The 17,229-nt window shown below is 33.6% G+C and overlaps 1 protein-coding gene across 1 annotated transcript; it reads left to right on the top strand.

Moving 5' to 3' along the window:
* The first annotated feature begins 474 nt into the window (after positions 1–474).
* Positions 475–1,101, top strand: LOC135958457 (uncharacterized). The gene is made up of 2 exons (XM_065509363.1): positions 475–489; positions 565–1,101. Exons 1-2 carry the CDS (start codon positions 475–477, stop codon positions 1,099–1,101), a joined length of 552 nt encoding a protein of 183 aa, XP_065365435.1.
* Positions 1,102–17,229: the final 16,128 nt, after the last annotated feature.

The raw sequence follows: 17,229 nt of genomic DNA, 5'->3' as shown, positions 1-17,229 counted from the left end.
GATCAATAATAATACTACACAGACGATTATGAAAATAAACTAAAAGGCTTGTTTAAGAAACAGAAAATAAATAACAAATTAATATAAAATAAATCATTAAAAAAATCAGCAAACTAACAAATACAAAAAATATTAAGTTGAGATATTAGAAATCATCAGTTTTTATGCTCTTAACTCAAAAATGAACTTGCAATTTTATCGACAAACTTTTTCTGTGGATTGTTTTTTCTTCGTCGACAAACAAACATTTTTCGTCTGCATTTTTAACATGTTTTTTTTGTTTGGACGATTCTCTTATGAGGGCTTTTCAATGCCAGTCCAATTAAAACAAAAAGAAAACAACAACCAATAATTAAAATCTTTAAGCGGCGCTAAATTTTTCTTGAATAATCATATAAAAGCGAAATGATGCTGCCAAAAGTATAGCAAATCAATTTCATCTTTCGTATCGAGAAGAACACAAGCAAAACAAACATGGTTAGTGTTAAAGTTTAAAGTTAAACAAAATTAATTTACATATTTATTAACTATTTATTTATTTAAAAATGTTTATTTGTTTTTTAGAAATATTCCGTTGCTGTTGTATTTGCCCTTTTGGGTTTAGCTGCTGCTGATGTATCTCATTTGGGTGGTGCCTACAACTATCCCAAACAACATGATGATAGTTATCATTACAATCAACCCGCTCCTCAAGACGAAGGTTACCACTACCAGCCACCAGCACCACAACAGACATATTTGCCTCCCTCTCAACCTCAACAATCCTACTTGCCTCCCTCTGAACCCCAACAATCATACTTGCCTCCTGCACAACCTCAACAATCTTACTTGCCTCCTGCTCCTCAACCTCAACAATCTTACTTGCCCCCTGCTCCTCAACCTCAACAATCTTACTTGCCTCCTGCTCCCCAACCTCAACAATCCTACTTGCCTCCTGCTCCCCAACCTCAACAATCCTACTTGACTCCCGCTCAACCTCAACAAACCTACTTGCCCCCTGCTCATCAACCCCAACAGTCCTACTTGCCTCCCTCTGAAAACGCTGCTCAAGACGGCTACCGTTACCGTGTTGTCAAGCGTTATCGTTTGAGATCTCACTAAGATGTCATACAGTCAGGGAGTCCTCGGATTTCCCTTTGCTAGTGTGAAAATATTTCATTTTGTATGAATGTGATTGAGTTTTTCAACTCGAAATTGTTGTCAACGAATTTGTTAAAAATTATTTAGGTTTAAAAAAAAATTCATCTTCTTTTTATAAATACAAATAAAATTCATTTTAAAAATTTAATATTTTACAGTTCTTTTATTCAATTATATTTTGTCAACTCAAATACAAATCTTATCAGCTTAATTAGTACCATTCTGTTGGTCCCTTAACATTTTGTTAATTTATTTTTGATACTTTCAATTTATCTTAAACCTTCTTTTGTATAAATTTGTTGTATAAATAATTCATTGTGCAAATATTAATTGCAAATAGTCTGCTCTTTATCCTTTAGGCATACTTTGTAAACGTTTACATATTTATTAATTTTATTACAATCTCAAACAATAATCTGCTGTAGAAATGTCCGTTAGTACTTGTTCAACAAACAGTCCATAGAGGAATGTATAAAAATAATGTTGGTCATGTAATCAATTTGCATTGGGCAAAATGATGTACGCGTTTTGTTATCGATGTATAAAATAAATCATGAAATGTACGAGGGTAGGTTTGGATAATTTGGATTTATTAAAACTGGAATTCGAAATAGTAGCCGCCCTAAAAAAGATTTGTATTAAAGTTTCATTTGTGTTACCTGTAAGTATAGAGAAAGATTTAAATTATGAGTTGAAAGTCGCAAAAAAAGATTGAAAAGAAGAGGAAAGAGTGAATGGTGGATTCGGGGCCACAGTGATTAGCGATTCACATATCCGGCCATTTGCTCTTCCTAATATAGGCATCTATTCATCCCAACTCTATATCTGATAATTCAGAGAGCCTTTTAAGGGAGCGTTTCCCTAAGATGAACTATTACATAAAAAGTAAAAAATAGTTTCTTCCTCTTCTTCATTTTGACATTTCCGGTAGAAGTCATAGTGAGGCAGTCCAAGTTTTCCAGCATAGGTTCCAAAAGTGCAACGTTCGGTGATCATCGTGGCTGGGTTATAGTCGTTGCATTCGAAGTAGATAAGACGTGAGGCCATATCATTCTTCTGATAGCTCAATTATATTCATTCACCCATCGTGTTTGATCAAGTTCATAGTAGGCATCACTTATCCGTTGTTTGCAAGTGGACATCGGAATGCCACATAGGGAGTCTATCTCACCTTCACACATCAATGCGCCTCTTTTTTCGCCAAGTAATCAGCAATACAATCGCCCTCAATATCCCTGTGTCCACTTACTCATATGAGTAGAACAGTTGAATGCCCGGTATTCCTGGACTAGATTTGATGTTGTATAAACACCTGGCAGGGATTTGATAGCAGTTTGACTGTCGGTATATATATCGGAATATCCCTACCATATATATGGTTATATCTGAGCCAGTTAGCCGTTCTTTTTATAGCCTATACCTCAGCCTATAAAAAACTACAACTATTTGGAAGTCTAAAGGACATCCTGATCTAAAATTTCTGTAGACTCCTACGCCAACTATATTCCTTTTTTGAAGCCATCCGTATAAATGAATAAATCTGTTATGCCAGTTGGGGGCCATCTTCTTACTCCGCACTGGACGGAACTGAGAAACCGAAGTTCCTCGAGAAGAAAGGTCTAGCAAGATACAGCAAGTTTTATTGTGATCTGCGAAAGGATAAATAGAACAGATTGTTAATAAATCACTCATGAAAATTATAAAAAGGGAACGAGAAAGAACAGAGCCCTGGGAGACTCATGAGCTCAATAAAAAGTACTCAGATCTCAAATTTATCACTTGCTTTATAGTACCTGCACGAAAGAAACTCTAAATAAAAGTTCAACCCTACCACCGAACGAGATCAGTTTCGAAACTAGTGCAGCATGACAAATCCAGTCATATGATTTAGAAATGTCCAGTGCGAAGATTCCAAAATAGACGAGCCAGAGATGAGAATTTTTTTTAGAAAAGAGCATCAATACAATCCGGATAAGGGGTGTTCACATTGAGTCCGGAAAGAACTTTCTTGACTACCCTAATACTGAAGAATATTTTAGGCATATGTATCATAAGACGTTAGGTTTCATAGTCATATTCTTCGTCAGCAATACAATCTTCACTTAGAAGTAGAAGAGGAATTGAAGCATCGATACTTTTTTATTTCCTCTTGACAAAGAACCAGAAACCAAATCAAGTATTTCGCGATGAAGTAGTCGTACACATTTTATTCTTGCCTTATGAAGTTTTTCAGTATGGGGATTATTATTCATGCGCCATATTTTTCTGAAGAAGTGCACAAGTGACTTTGGAAGACCTTCATGTGATTCGCTTTGGAGTGAATAACGATTGAATTCAGAAAACTGGCGAAGCACTATACCTCATTTGCTAATATTTAAAAATCGATTGCATTATTTACCCGGGGTGATGGAAAAACAGACTGATATTGTGTTGGAAACTTAGTCATGAATTAGTCATGAATGAATGAGTGAATAGAATTAACTAATTTTTGACGATTTTTTTAAAGAAATGATTTTGGATGACTATCATGGAACTCGCTTTGAGCTAATTACGATTAAATTCGGAAAACTGGGAACGTGTGGATCGACTCTATAGATGAATGCTGCCCAACATTCTTTTATGTCCGATTTCACACTGCTGAAATGGTTTTTAAGCTGACTCGGAGAAATGGGCTTATGTTATTCCATTCTGTGACCGCACAAGTCAATGGTCTTCATTAGTATTTAATTCTTTACTTACAACAAAATGATCCTCTTTACAAGACTACAGGTCATGATTGTTAAAGATGCTCTGGATGAGAGTACGTAATACGTTTTCTGAGGTCTGGAAATCGACATTTTAGTGTTTAATTTGACAGTTCCTGAGACCTTGTTGTTTTTAAAGGAATCTATTGAGTATACAATCTCGGTGATATCTAGATGAACGAAGTAAATATTTTGTAATAGAAGAGCATATTTTCAAGGTTAGATATTGGGGTCATATCAGTTTCAAACATAACATCCCTACTGTCAAAAAGTTTTTTCATATGACTAGCGATGGCTTTTATGATTCTCGCTCGGATCATTACTACAATAGTGTGTCGCTAAATTTGTTTTGGTAGTTAGTGGAAAAATAGCATTCCTGGCTAATGCGTTTCGCTTTAGTTCTGAATTCAGCGCTACCAAAAATCCAGCTGTTTCAAATAGAAATTTAACAAATGTAAACATTGCGAAAAGTCACTTTAAATCGATGACAAATAATATTAAATCTCAAGGTTCTTTTATCATATGAAACTAGCGATTTTTTCTAAGTGGTTTCTTCATCGGACTGTCTGTTACCAAGAATTCTACGAACTTAATGGTGACTGAGTTAGTTTCAGACAGACTAACATTTATAGTTCTACGAACTGACTTCTATTTCATGATGTACGAGCTGACTTTTTACCCTGCGATCTTCGGACTGGCTTTTTAAACAACGATCAATTTTATATATGTTGTCTTAGCAGAGGCTTAAAACGAATGAATGAAGAGAGGGAACATTTTGAGACGATCGTCCAAAACATCGATTGTCAGATCAGCAATGTGAATTATAATTTTTACTTTCTAATCATGTAGGCAGATCTAAAAAATAAAATAAGGCGATCATGCTACTTCAAAGATTTTTATAAGATCGTCAGAGCCAACAACAGAGTAGCAGTCTAGTCTAGTGTGTTATGAAAACTTGAAGACAACAGTCGCTTAAGGAAAAGCGGCATCATGTGATCAGAAGAACGAAGAACAATCAATTCACTACTTGAGACCCCTAATTTTTTGAAAGACATATTTCGGTTTTCTGGAAATTTTCCTTTTTGGTACCGTTATCATCTCAGATTCCAATTAAAGTTCTCTAGGAAACTTTCATTCATGCTTAAGAAGAAGTGAGTTGCATATTTAAGAATATGGAGTAGAAACTTTCTTGAAGATCCTCCAAAAAAAGGCTGCCTAGAATACAAATCAAAAGAGGTATAAGTAGGACTTAGTGAAGGCCCTCAAGGTGACAGGTTTTTCGATTTTACCACTGAGGTGTTTTATATTGTCGGAATATTGATCTATCTTTGTCAATTGTAGAGAGAGTAAATAAAAATTTCTGGGATCGATTGTCCAAAAACTAGCCGTTTAAATGTTTATATCGAAGCACTGAATGATAGTGTTGCTAAAAGTCCAGGAACATCAAGTCGTGGATAATAAGAAGCTCTGCGTATTCTCACTGAAGATTTGCGTTTACATGCTTACAAAGTTTAGTTGAATTCAATTACTGCTTGAGACATTTCCTGGTCGTGAATTGTCTCGTTTTTATTGGTTTATTTGAAGTCAAAGACCTATTGAGAGAGGAAACTCTACCAAATTTAAAAAAATTGTAATTAAAGATAAACACACTAGCCATTCATAAAGCAGTGTGTGAGAATGTTCGATACAACTTATACTCACTTAAGATCTGCATCCCCATGCTTACAAAGTTCAGAGCTAAGATAGGGGGAATGAATTGAACTTCAAAAATTGGATGCAGATTTTTCGAGTAAAATCATAAAGCCTAATGAACATGCACAGCGAAGTGAGTTCGTTGATTAAATTGCTGAACATCAACAAGAGGATGCATTCGTACTTTGTCACTGGTTTGAGCTGAAGTTATGGTTGAGCTATACTTTTTTGAAAAAAGAACCGATCAAGCAGTGGCTGTTACTGGTAAACAATTTAATTACAGCTTGAGACATTTCCTAATCGAGAACTCTCTCGTTTTGGTGTTCAAAATCGCGAAATTTAACATCATTAGTTTGTGACCAGTTGCTAACAATTTTAAAATGATTTGCTACAAAGTTTTGTTATCATTAATATTCAAATTAAAACAAAAGTCTCAACGAACCTCGTACACACAAAAAACTAAATACAAAATTTATTTCAATAGGATATTGTAACTGTATGTCCGTTTACCACTTATAAATTCATGTACTTACTTCTACATACATACATGAATGAATCAATGAATGAATGGATGACTGTTTATCTTTGAGAAGAATATATTCAATAAAGTATCCTTCTACCCAGACGAATCTATAAACGAATTTTATATAAAAGCAATGTGTTTTTTTTTTGTTTTGAACAAACTATATCGAAGATGCTCTTGTATAAGACTATTGTAAATAAGGATATACCAAGTACACAATCCTTTTGAAGTATAGATGTATATGTGTATAAAGGGGTCTACGAGTATGTATAACCAAAAAACATGATTAATGTTCATGTTAAGGATAATTGCACATTTACCATAAATCATGATGTGGACCCACATTTGTCCAACTATTACATTTTACTATACAATGGCCAAACGGAACACAAACACAAAGTCACCAGAGTACATGGATTTAACCAAAGAGAAAGAGTTTGATATTTTGAATGAACACACACAGAAATGCAAACAAGCTGCTAAAAAGAGGCTGTTGTGTTGCCTTAAAAGGACCCATTGTTAAGATGCTAGAAAGATTAAGAAATATCCAAATAGAAGTACTTTTTTCTTTTATACTTTTTGAGTATTTCGTTTTATATGTATATGGCAAATAAAATATGTTCATTTTTCTTCTTACAATATCCCTTTTGGTTGGTCATATGGCAAGTGAATGGAAATATGAAAAAAAAGTGCTATAATCCCTATGTTATGTTTGAAACTGTGGCTTGAGTAACAATGTGGGAATGAGCTGAGGAAAAGGAGTCCTACGTAAAGTTGTAGGGTTAAGTACTGGCAACAATTTAGGATACAACTTATACAATATATGACATTTTATTTTGTCTTTCTTTAGATGCTTGTATGTAATATCTTAGTGGACAATACATAGTAATCATTCAAATGCAAATTAATCACATTTGTTTCTTGTGGACAAAATTAATCAATGGCTAGAAAGCTTTTCGGGTTTCTATGGTTAAAATTAAATGATAAATAACTTGAGGAGTGAGTTGTTGTTCTACTGCCATATGTTAAACCTCATTTATAAACTGAAAAGTACTGTAGAAAAATCTTTCAATTTCTTAAATAAATTTAAACAAACCTGTACTTTTATCTGTTAGATAAAATACAGACAAAGTAATGTTATTATTTTTGTATGCGCTATAAAGTATGCAACATGTTTTTGCTTACATTTCAGTCACTCAATGTCATATTGAAAAAATAATGTAACTCTATGTTAAGGGTGCCTCAAAATTCACACACGATTTGAATTTGTCGCCATTAGTGAAGTAAAGTGTTGAAAACCGAACAAACAAAAATACTGTTTGATAGTCTAGCCGCCATTTTCTCAATCGCTGGTTATTTTTTATCGTGACGATAAACTGACAGTTCTCATACAAAAAAAATGTTAATTGGAGGTTTATCGTTACGAAAAACGATTACCAGAAATTGAGAAAATAAGATGGAGTTCCACAAACCAACTCCATCTTATACGATTTGTTTCAGTATATTTTCGCGTATTTTTCTGATTGCACTGTCCTAGTTATTGGATAATAGTGTGTCTCCATGTACGACGTTGCCATTAGATCCAGTCTTTTTGTTATTTTGTATCAGTTTTCATTAAACGGTTGTTGTTCCTGCAAATTAGATGATTGGTCTGCTACAGTGGGTCCAGGGATACATGTCCGATGTTGCCAAAATATCCAGGCTATTGTTATTATCAGTTTCGTTAATCGGTTGTTGTTCCAACTATGTAGATGATAGGTCTGCTGTAGCTGGTCTAGGCCATCTGTCGTTGCCTAGAAACAACGCCCTCTGTGTATTTTGTGTAGTGGTGGGGAAGCTTGCTAATTATTTGATGCCTACCTTTTTCCAAGGGGTGGCGGGCTGCCTGACCTTTACCATGATGTTATCCTCTTTTCCAGGGGGACGGGAGGTCAGGGGGCTTCTTGGAAGGATGGCAATATAGCCAATGAAATAATTCAATTACTATATGAGACATTTCCTAAAATGTTGAATTAGTTGAAAATGTTGAAAAACGTTTGAAAGAAATCATAGGCATTGTAGAGTACTATTTGGGGACAGGGTGACGTAATGATAAGTAGAAGCTTCTGATCGGTTCTACTTGATAAATCTAGAGTGATTCTTATACATTACATGAAGCACAGCCAACATAGACGAGATTGCAGCGTCTGTTCTCCTAGTTGGTGCGGCTACCAGCAAATGTCTGTTCTTATATTAAGCGGTTCGCTATATAAATGTTATACATACTCAGTCAATCTGATGGCTTAGATAGCAGCCGCATTATCAGAATAGTACACAATAGGCTAATCATCTGCTTATATAAAAATTAATGATTAACGAAACACTGAATAATATGAATGAACAATCTGATATAACATTGAAGATCCTTTGCATGAATACGATACCATTTGGATGATGGAAGACAAGGACGCTTTTGAAACGATCTCGTCTGGCAAAACTCTGCTAGGAATTTAATGTTTACGACCTACTGTTCCTAGGGATAAGCGTGGGAGAATTCAGTCTGTTGTGGGAGAATTCAAGATACCCGATTGACTCTCACTGTTATATTCAGGCAAACCAGATAATCTTACCAGGTCAAGCGGTGTGATGTTTCTTATGACAAGGAATACGAAAAGATCCCTTATAACTTCGAAACCTTTTTCGGACAGGGTTATATCCATCAGGTTTCGCACACGTAATGTTACGTGTATCCAATATTATGCTCCGACGAACGTCTCCAACCCTGAAAGCAAGGAAGAATTCTATATAACATTCATAAGGCAATTAATGAGAGCAACCGTGGTATCACCAAGGATTGTAATGGGAGATTTCAACTCACAAATTGGCTCTGATAATACAACCCTAAACTCAATTATGGGCACCCAACGCACTTGGTCATAATACCGAGAATGGAGAACTTTTCTCTTGGGCATGTGAACGGCAAACAATCTGGTAGTAGGTGGGTAGCTATTCCCTCACAGGAGAATCCATTTGCAACTTGGTTCTCCTCGAACCAAAGAACGGAAAACCAAATCGACCATCTGACGTTAAGCAGTAAATAGAGGGGTTCTCTATTAGATGTGCTTAGTAGTAGGGGTGCAGACATGGCAAGTGATCAGCATCTTCTATCTATTCAAGATACCGGCAATAAAGGAAACAGCTACCTATAAACATAAATAAGCTGAAGGATAGGAAAGTTGCTACATATTCCGAATTCTTGAGAAATGCTGTTCTTTATGTTTTAAATTTTTTTTAATTTTTTTTTTCCAAATTGTTTTTTAATTTTTTTTAAAAAAAGTTTTTTCAAAATTTTTTTTTTTTAAATTTCTTTAATTAATTTAATAATAAACATAAATAAGCTGAAGGATAGCGAAGTTGCTACATATTCCGAATTCTTGAGAAATGCTGTTGGATCTTGCCAAGAAGCTGAGCTAACGGAATGGAAAAGGTTGAAGTCTATACATATGGAACCTGTCACTTGAATTCTCGGCCATAAGGAACATGCGAAAAATGAGTTCATCTTCTATGAAATCTGGCGAGCAATCGAAATAAGGAAAATCACGAAATTTGATCTCATTAGAGCTCGAACTCGTAGTGTTAAACTACGCTTGCAGACACCTTACAACGAGCTCGTAGTGATCGTCGGGATAAAAGGAGATGGCTGGAAGAAATCACCAAGGATGCACAAATCGCAGCAGATTGTCATCGTACCAGCGATATGAGCGATTCTAGGAGGAAACTCATTAATAGTTATACGACATCGCAAAGGCACCTAAGATGTGCTAACGGCGAACTTGCGACGATAGAAGAGCAAGAGGTTGAGGTATGGGCTATAGCCGAAAGCTCTTAGGGAATGTCCGTATGTGAGTCTCACGTGGATAACCCATACATCGTTACCGCATGTCCCACCATTGAGCAGATCCCGAATTTAATTAGCAGTCACAAGGGACACAAATCCGAGAGAAAATTTCGACAAAGGACTGACTGAGGTCGTGATAATAAATATACAAAAAAAAGTGCGATCTCACGGACACTAATAACTGGCGCGGCATTACTCTGCTATGCGTAATTGATAACGTAATAGCCCAGATGATTGCCAACTGTAAGGCAGGAACAAGCCGGATCCCGACCCATAACTCCACCAGCGACCACAGAATGTTCCACAATAATACGTGTTTAATTCTGGAACAATCTGCAAAGTGGCGCTTTCTACTGTATCTATTATACATATACTTCGAGATGGCCTTCAATAAACTAAACCACGATGTGATTTGGAGTTCATTGGCATGTAGGAGAATGCCTCTCAAACTTATGGCAAATTGCTGAGTGAAACTTTGAGAGTTGGGATAGGTGTCCAACTGGGATGTGTCCTTTCGACAAAGGCGTACAGTGCTATTCCATACATAACCCTTTCCTGTGTACGGTTTAATTCAATAAACAAAATTGTGTTTTCTTTCAAATCTTGTGTAAATTTTGTGAGCCCCTTTACTAACTTACTAACTCTCATCTCATACTTATTGAAATTCTTTATTTATTTTAATGCACCATCATAATACTCATATGTATAGAAGGTGTTAAACAAATGACGTTAAAAATAATACGTTGCTACAGACAACATAAAGTATTTGTTCTCGGTAGTACTTCTTTAGAAACACACACAGAGAATTTTATTTTTACAATAAAATGTAAAAATAACAAATAAAAAGCATCATAAAATAAAAACATTTCACATTTGCACATATTGAAATTTAAAACAAATGTGAATGTAGCAGAAAATAACACATACTTTTAGGTGTTTGAATACTAAACTAATGCACTTGATTCCGAATACATAAGAAAATCCCAAAACGCCAACTCACGGTAATGAAGGCAACAAAAAAGCTAAAAACAACTGAATAGTAAAATGTCAAGAAGTATGCTATGCGTTATAGTAAGAGACGATGACAACAACAACAGCACAGTGAGACCTAGACTACTCTAAAATAAAATGCTGGAAAAAATGTTGATGATGATGATACGAGTAAATTCTTTTACAGATGGGAAATATTAATATTTTAGCATTTAAACAGCTGTCAACTTTATTATCTCTAGATAATCTATGATGTAGTCAGTTATATAAAGTAACTAAACTCTCCAGAAGTGATATGTTGTTACTGAACTCTTCAAAAGTAATCTATTGCAGAGTCAATCGTAGTTCTGAGTCCCTTAGAAATCACTTGCGAGACTGGTCATTTTACTCACTACAAATCGCACATCATGGGGTGTATGGCAATTTTTCTGTAACTTATTAGAGTAAGGTGTAGTCAGTTCCGAAGTTAATTAAATTTATTGTTAGTGACAATCTATTTTACTCATAACATGTAGTATCAATTTACAAATAAAGAAATAAAATTTCTGTAAATTTACATCAAATAAAAACTTATTTCGACAAACTCTCAACAATACTAAATTCGCAATTCAAGTTCATATAGTATATAACCCAAACAAAATTACTTTATATCATCATTACCCTTATTTTTTTTGGGAGGGGGGGTTTTTGAAAAGTACATAAATCACTTTTACTCACATTTCACATTTGTATATTTGTGTGCTCCAGTAAATACCAAAATGCACTTCTCATTTTCATATCAACCAATTTACATTAAACTCATACCACAATCAACACAAAACTAACCAACTTGCAACTCGATATAATTCATTTACTGCAAACTCCTTACATACTCATATGCGAATCCCTACATTAGTTGAGCTTTTCTGGCAAGAGGGAGAAGAGACAGTCTTAGTTGCATTATTTGGCAGTTAGTAAACATTTGCATACACAAACGACAATTTTTACTTAACAAAATATTAGCAAGATATGCAAATATCTCGTAATTTCAAGTTGGATATACAATCATAGAAATTTACTTGTACTTTGTGCTTGGGTACATTTTACAGTTGGTAGATATACAAAGATCCTTAAAGATTTAGCTACATATTAGTTAAATTTATACGAGTAACAACTCTGCTTAAGTATGTATTTTGTAATGCAGCCAACCACCACTACATAAAAACAAATTAATAGTGACTAAGAGGGGTGTTAGATAAGTCATCAGTGGAGTCATTAAAATTTTCGAGTTCTGTTCGAGTTTTTAAAATCTTATTTCGTGTTGAACTTAGAATTTAGGATTAGTTGTTTAATCACAGTCATATTTCTAATATGTATTGAGAAGTAACTGGTTTTCTTTAACATCTAACTAAATATAAAACTATTTATAACTATCGTGTTCCCCATTGAGAAACATACATGGATTATAAAGTTTCGTGGATCATTAAAAATAAAAAAAGGATCGCTTGAAGAAAGTAAAAGAACCACTAGGGTTATCATTCTGTTATTATTCTTTCACCTACATGATCATCAACACCTAATGTAATTTTTGACTCTAATGTTAAATACGAATTCTCATCAATTCCACCTAAATCTACCGCTTCCATATATGAACAGGTCGCCTGATTCCCTGGGGATCCCATTGGATTGTCTGCTTTGAAATATCATTATCATAATTACGAAGTGTGGAAGATGAGAGTTGCAGATTGTATTTGGCAAATATATTTTAAGTAAAACCTTGCATAGCTGGAACATCAGAGCTGACGGCACACAGTGATTCAAGGGCGGAATTATATTTGTTTATGCCTTCTGATCTACCTGATTTTTACACAGTTTGTAATAAACAGTCTAATTATCATGTACCAAAGTATTAGGCTTATATCTTTATTACTTTTTTGTCCACTTTCACTTAGGTCAAAGTTGACCTAAGTGAATGCGTTTCAAATGAACGTATTATATATGCTACTTTTAAAACACTCTTGTAATGACATTATAATGATTATTTATACAATTGGATGTTATAAATGATATATGTATGTGCAAATAAAAAAAATTTCAAATTATTAAAAAAATCGCCAAAAATCAATTTATGTTCCGAATGAGCTGAAATTTAAAATATAAATAGTACTTGAGAAGATCTACTAAAAATACGCTTAGATGTGTAGGTTATTAAGATATTAAGAAGAGATATTAAGGTTTAGGAGGGTCGAAATTTTTTTTTACAAAGTCAGCTGTAAATCATCTGTAAATTGGCGATAAAATTATAAATAGGATAAATAAAACTTATGTTATGTCGTCCCTATAAAAAGATACATGCATCCAAAATTTGGAACATGTAAAAAGTAGAAAAAAAAATTATAATATGGTGATTTTTTATGAAGAAAAATAAAAAATTTTAATTAATGTAAAATTTTAACGGTTAAAGATTTTGAACTAATATAAACTCAAATGTTCTTAAATCAATGGCATTATAATTTTTGAAATTTTTGTACCCTTCACCTTCGTGAGAAGGGTATATATAAGTTTGTCATTCCGTTTGTAATTTCTATATTTTTCATTTCCGACCCTATATTCTGGATCCTTATAGATAGCGGAGTCGATTAAGCCATGTCCGTCTGTCTGTCTGTTGAAATCAATTTTCTGAAGACCCCAGATATCTTCGGGATCCAAATCTTCAATAATTCTGTCAGACATGCTTTCGAGAAGTTTGCTATTTAAAATCAGCAAAATCGGTCCACAAATGGCTGAGATATGAGGAAAAAACCAGGACAACCTTGATTTTTGACCTATTTTTTACCTATATCTGGATTACTAAGAGATTAACATAGACAATATGGATATCTAATGATAGATATTTCGAAGACATTTGCAACGGCGTATATAAGACCATAGTAAGTTGGACCTACAATGGGTCAAAATCGGAAAAAAAAATTTTGAACCCGAATTTTTTTTTTCACCAAAAAAAAATTTAAAAAACCAAAAAAAATTTTAAAATTTAAAAAAAAAAAATTTTAAATTTAAAAAAATTTAAAATAACAATTAGAAATTTTTTTTTCCAAAAAATTAAAAAAACAACTTTGGAAAAAAAATAAATTTTGTTTACATAAAAATATTTAAAATTTTTATTTTGAAGTATAATTTGGTGAAGGGTATATAAGATTTGGCACGGCCGAATATAGCACTCTTACTTGTTTATTTTCAAATACCGAAATTCTTGAAACGGAGAAAATGTGTTCCAAAAACTGAGTTTTTTTTAGAAAACTGCCTACTGTGATGTTATTTACGGTGTGATAGTAAAAATAAAACTTTGCAAGTATTTAAAAAAAACATATAGGACTATACTAATAAGGAACTATTTTACCTTTTTAAAATTGTTTACTCAAACCAAACAATTTTTTTTTAAACTGTCCAAGTTTGGATAGATATGGGGTCGCCTAGGTCCGCTTAATTGAGCCAATTTTTACTTTACACGCTTTTTCATTAGGTTCTCTTTTCGGATCATATACAAGGAAAATTCCTACAAATGAAAAAATATAGGGACTTTTTTGGGAAAAAACGTAAAAAATACGGCCCATGTTTCTGAACCACTGTGCGGCATTCCATGTTTCACACCCATATAGTAGAACTGAGTTTACGTCGGAGTTAAAGATTTTGAGCTTCGTTATTTGTAAAATATTGAACGATCTCCAAACGTTGGTCAACATTCCAAATGCGCTGGAACCGCCCCACACTGGTCGATCCCATAGGCCAAAAATAAAAAAACAAAGTGAAAAGTTTGTCACCAAATGTGTCATCACTATTTCTTATAAAAACAAGGTTTTAATATTTATAGTTGTTTTTGTTTTATTCCAACTATACTCTTCAAGAATAGCTTCAAAAGTGAGAGCATGTTGACAGTTGGTTTTTGCAGAGTGAAAAAGTGGAAAATTATTCGCAACTTTAAATTAATTAAAACCATATAAAAAAATGTTTTTTTGAAAAAATCAAAATGAATATTGAATTGAAAGGTATTAACTTAATTTTAATATAATTACAATGTGTTTAGCTTCTTGTGTATTTTTTATAAAATTAATATTTGCCCAGTGTCATTTTTAGTGTTCGTTCGTCCATATATTTCAATTTCAACTAGAGTTTTAGTTGTTTTTCCCCCTGATGTCACCAATGGGATTTTTTCTGGTTTATTAGTTAATATTCCAAGATTCTAAAATTGCAAACTTCAGCTGCATCCTTTTGCATCTCTTTGATTTATCTCCCATACACCAAAGCGGCCTCGTTGTTTTTGATGTCCAACTTTGAATTTTTGTGAGGTGTTTTGTTAGTTTATGTTGGCGTTGCGTTGTTATTGTTATGCATGTAAAGAATTGTGTTTGTTTTTTTTCTTTTCCACGGACTTTTAATATTTTTACTTTATGAATTTGGTCCTTATTATAAATTGTATTTGCAATAGTCACATCTTATAATTGCAAACTTTCGCGCTATATTAAAAATGAAAAACTAAATTTAAAGAAAGTCATTTAGAAACACGATTAAATTATAATTGCAAAAAAATTTCAAAATTTTGGCAAAAATGCAATCGTATAAAAACAAAAGTTCAAAATACATATTCTGATTGGCTTGCCTAAAAGGAGTCGATTTTATTAAACTCACATGAGCGAGCGGAGCACGCCCAGATTTAGTTTGCAATTTTTTTAGTAAGATTTCTTATTGATTTTTAATTTTTTATCAATTTTAAAAAGTTTATAGTTTCACTTATATGGGGAGTGGTTGTGGCAGTTGTCCAATTACGCCCATTTTTGAAAAAATTTGTGTAATATCCTTATTATATATTGTACCAAAAATTATAAATGTACTATTATTTATTACCGAGATATGGAATTTTGATTAACTAGAATGTCATAACCTCGCACTGCGCGTTGGGGTGAATTTGGATGCTAAGGTATGGTAGGAGGAGGGTATGAGTCATCAACCACTCCCATTTTATCATTAAATAGTTCTGACATATTTATAAAGCCGTGACCGAAATTACAGGTTGATACCTACACTGGAAGTATTTTTGGCCGCCACCTCCATACAGCACCGACCACTGTGCGCCCTGCCTATCAATTATGCTTTCAAGGTAGCAAAAGGATTCTACCTCCGCAAGTTGGTGCCACCAATGCGAAAATGGGTATTATTTTCTGGAAAAAATACGCTTTATTTTCGTTCTGTTTAGTTTTAGACCAGCAGTGAGGGCATGATTAGGGTTCCTACACGGGAAAAATTTCCCGGGAACAACCGGGAATATTTTTTTGATAATTTTCGGGAAATGTTTGTCGGGAATTTTCGGGAATTTCTTCATACGTTTTCTTCTAAAAGTTACAATATTCAGGTACGTTTTGATGACCAAATTTGTTGCTAATTGAATTATTCTATTATATCCGTAGATTTTTTCGGTTCTAGCAAAAGATAGTAGTCAGTTGGCAAAGAAACATTACTGTCGAAATAACTGAATTTGTTTCACTCAACTCAAGTCACAGCAGAAAAATTTGGTTATTAAGATGAATCAAATTTAAAGTTTAAGATTTTAAACGAATTATTAAGATGTCGAACATTACAACTTTTAGGGATATTCAATGATTATTATTCATATTTACAGAAAATAATAACAATAATAGTGGTTAAGTTTTTTAATTAAAAAATAATTTATTTATTGTATACTGATTAAAACTACGACTGTGACCTCTTTTAAACCCATGGTAAAATTATAAGTCAATTTATTCGAAAAAAATTTCTGGTTTTTAGTTTAATTTAGTGTTAAAAAATTCCCGAGAATGAAACGATTTTTTAATTTTCTCCCGGGAAAGAAAAAAGTCCGGGAAATTAGGAACCCTAGGTATGATCGACAATGTTGCGCAAATTGTGTTCCATATCAGGATGTGAATGAGTTAGGAGACAAATATAGTCAGCATAGTCAAGGTCTTCAAGTCTATCTTGAAGGTCCCACGTAATTCCATTTCTTGATGTTGTAGCTTGTTGCATTATGACATCTAGCACAATATTAAAGAGAAGTGGCGAAAGAACACATCCCTGACAGACTCCTTTACCGTTATTGTTACCGTTAACATTCTGCATGGTATATTATTCTGAGACTGTTGACATGGTCATAACAGAATTTTTTACTGCGGAAACCGGCTTGTTCTCTCCTCCTACCGGGAGAGATTGTATCACAAAGCCTCTTCTTGATGATGTGGGCAATAACCTTTAGC

The sequence above is a fragment of the Calliphora vicina genome, chromosome 4, assembly GCF_958450345.1.
Source record: "Calliphora vicina chromosome 4, idCalVici1.1, whole genome shotgun sequence".
NCBI lineage: Eukaryota > Metazoa > Arthropoda > Insecta > Diptera > Calliphoridae > Calliphora > Calliphora vicina.
This window is presented reverse-complemented; position numbering and strand designations above follow the sequence as displayed.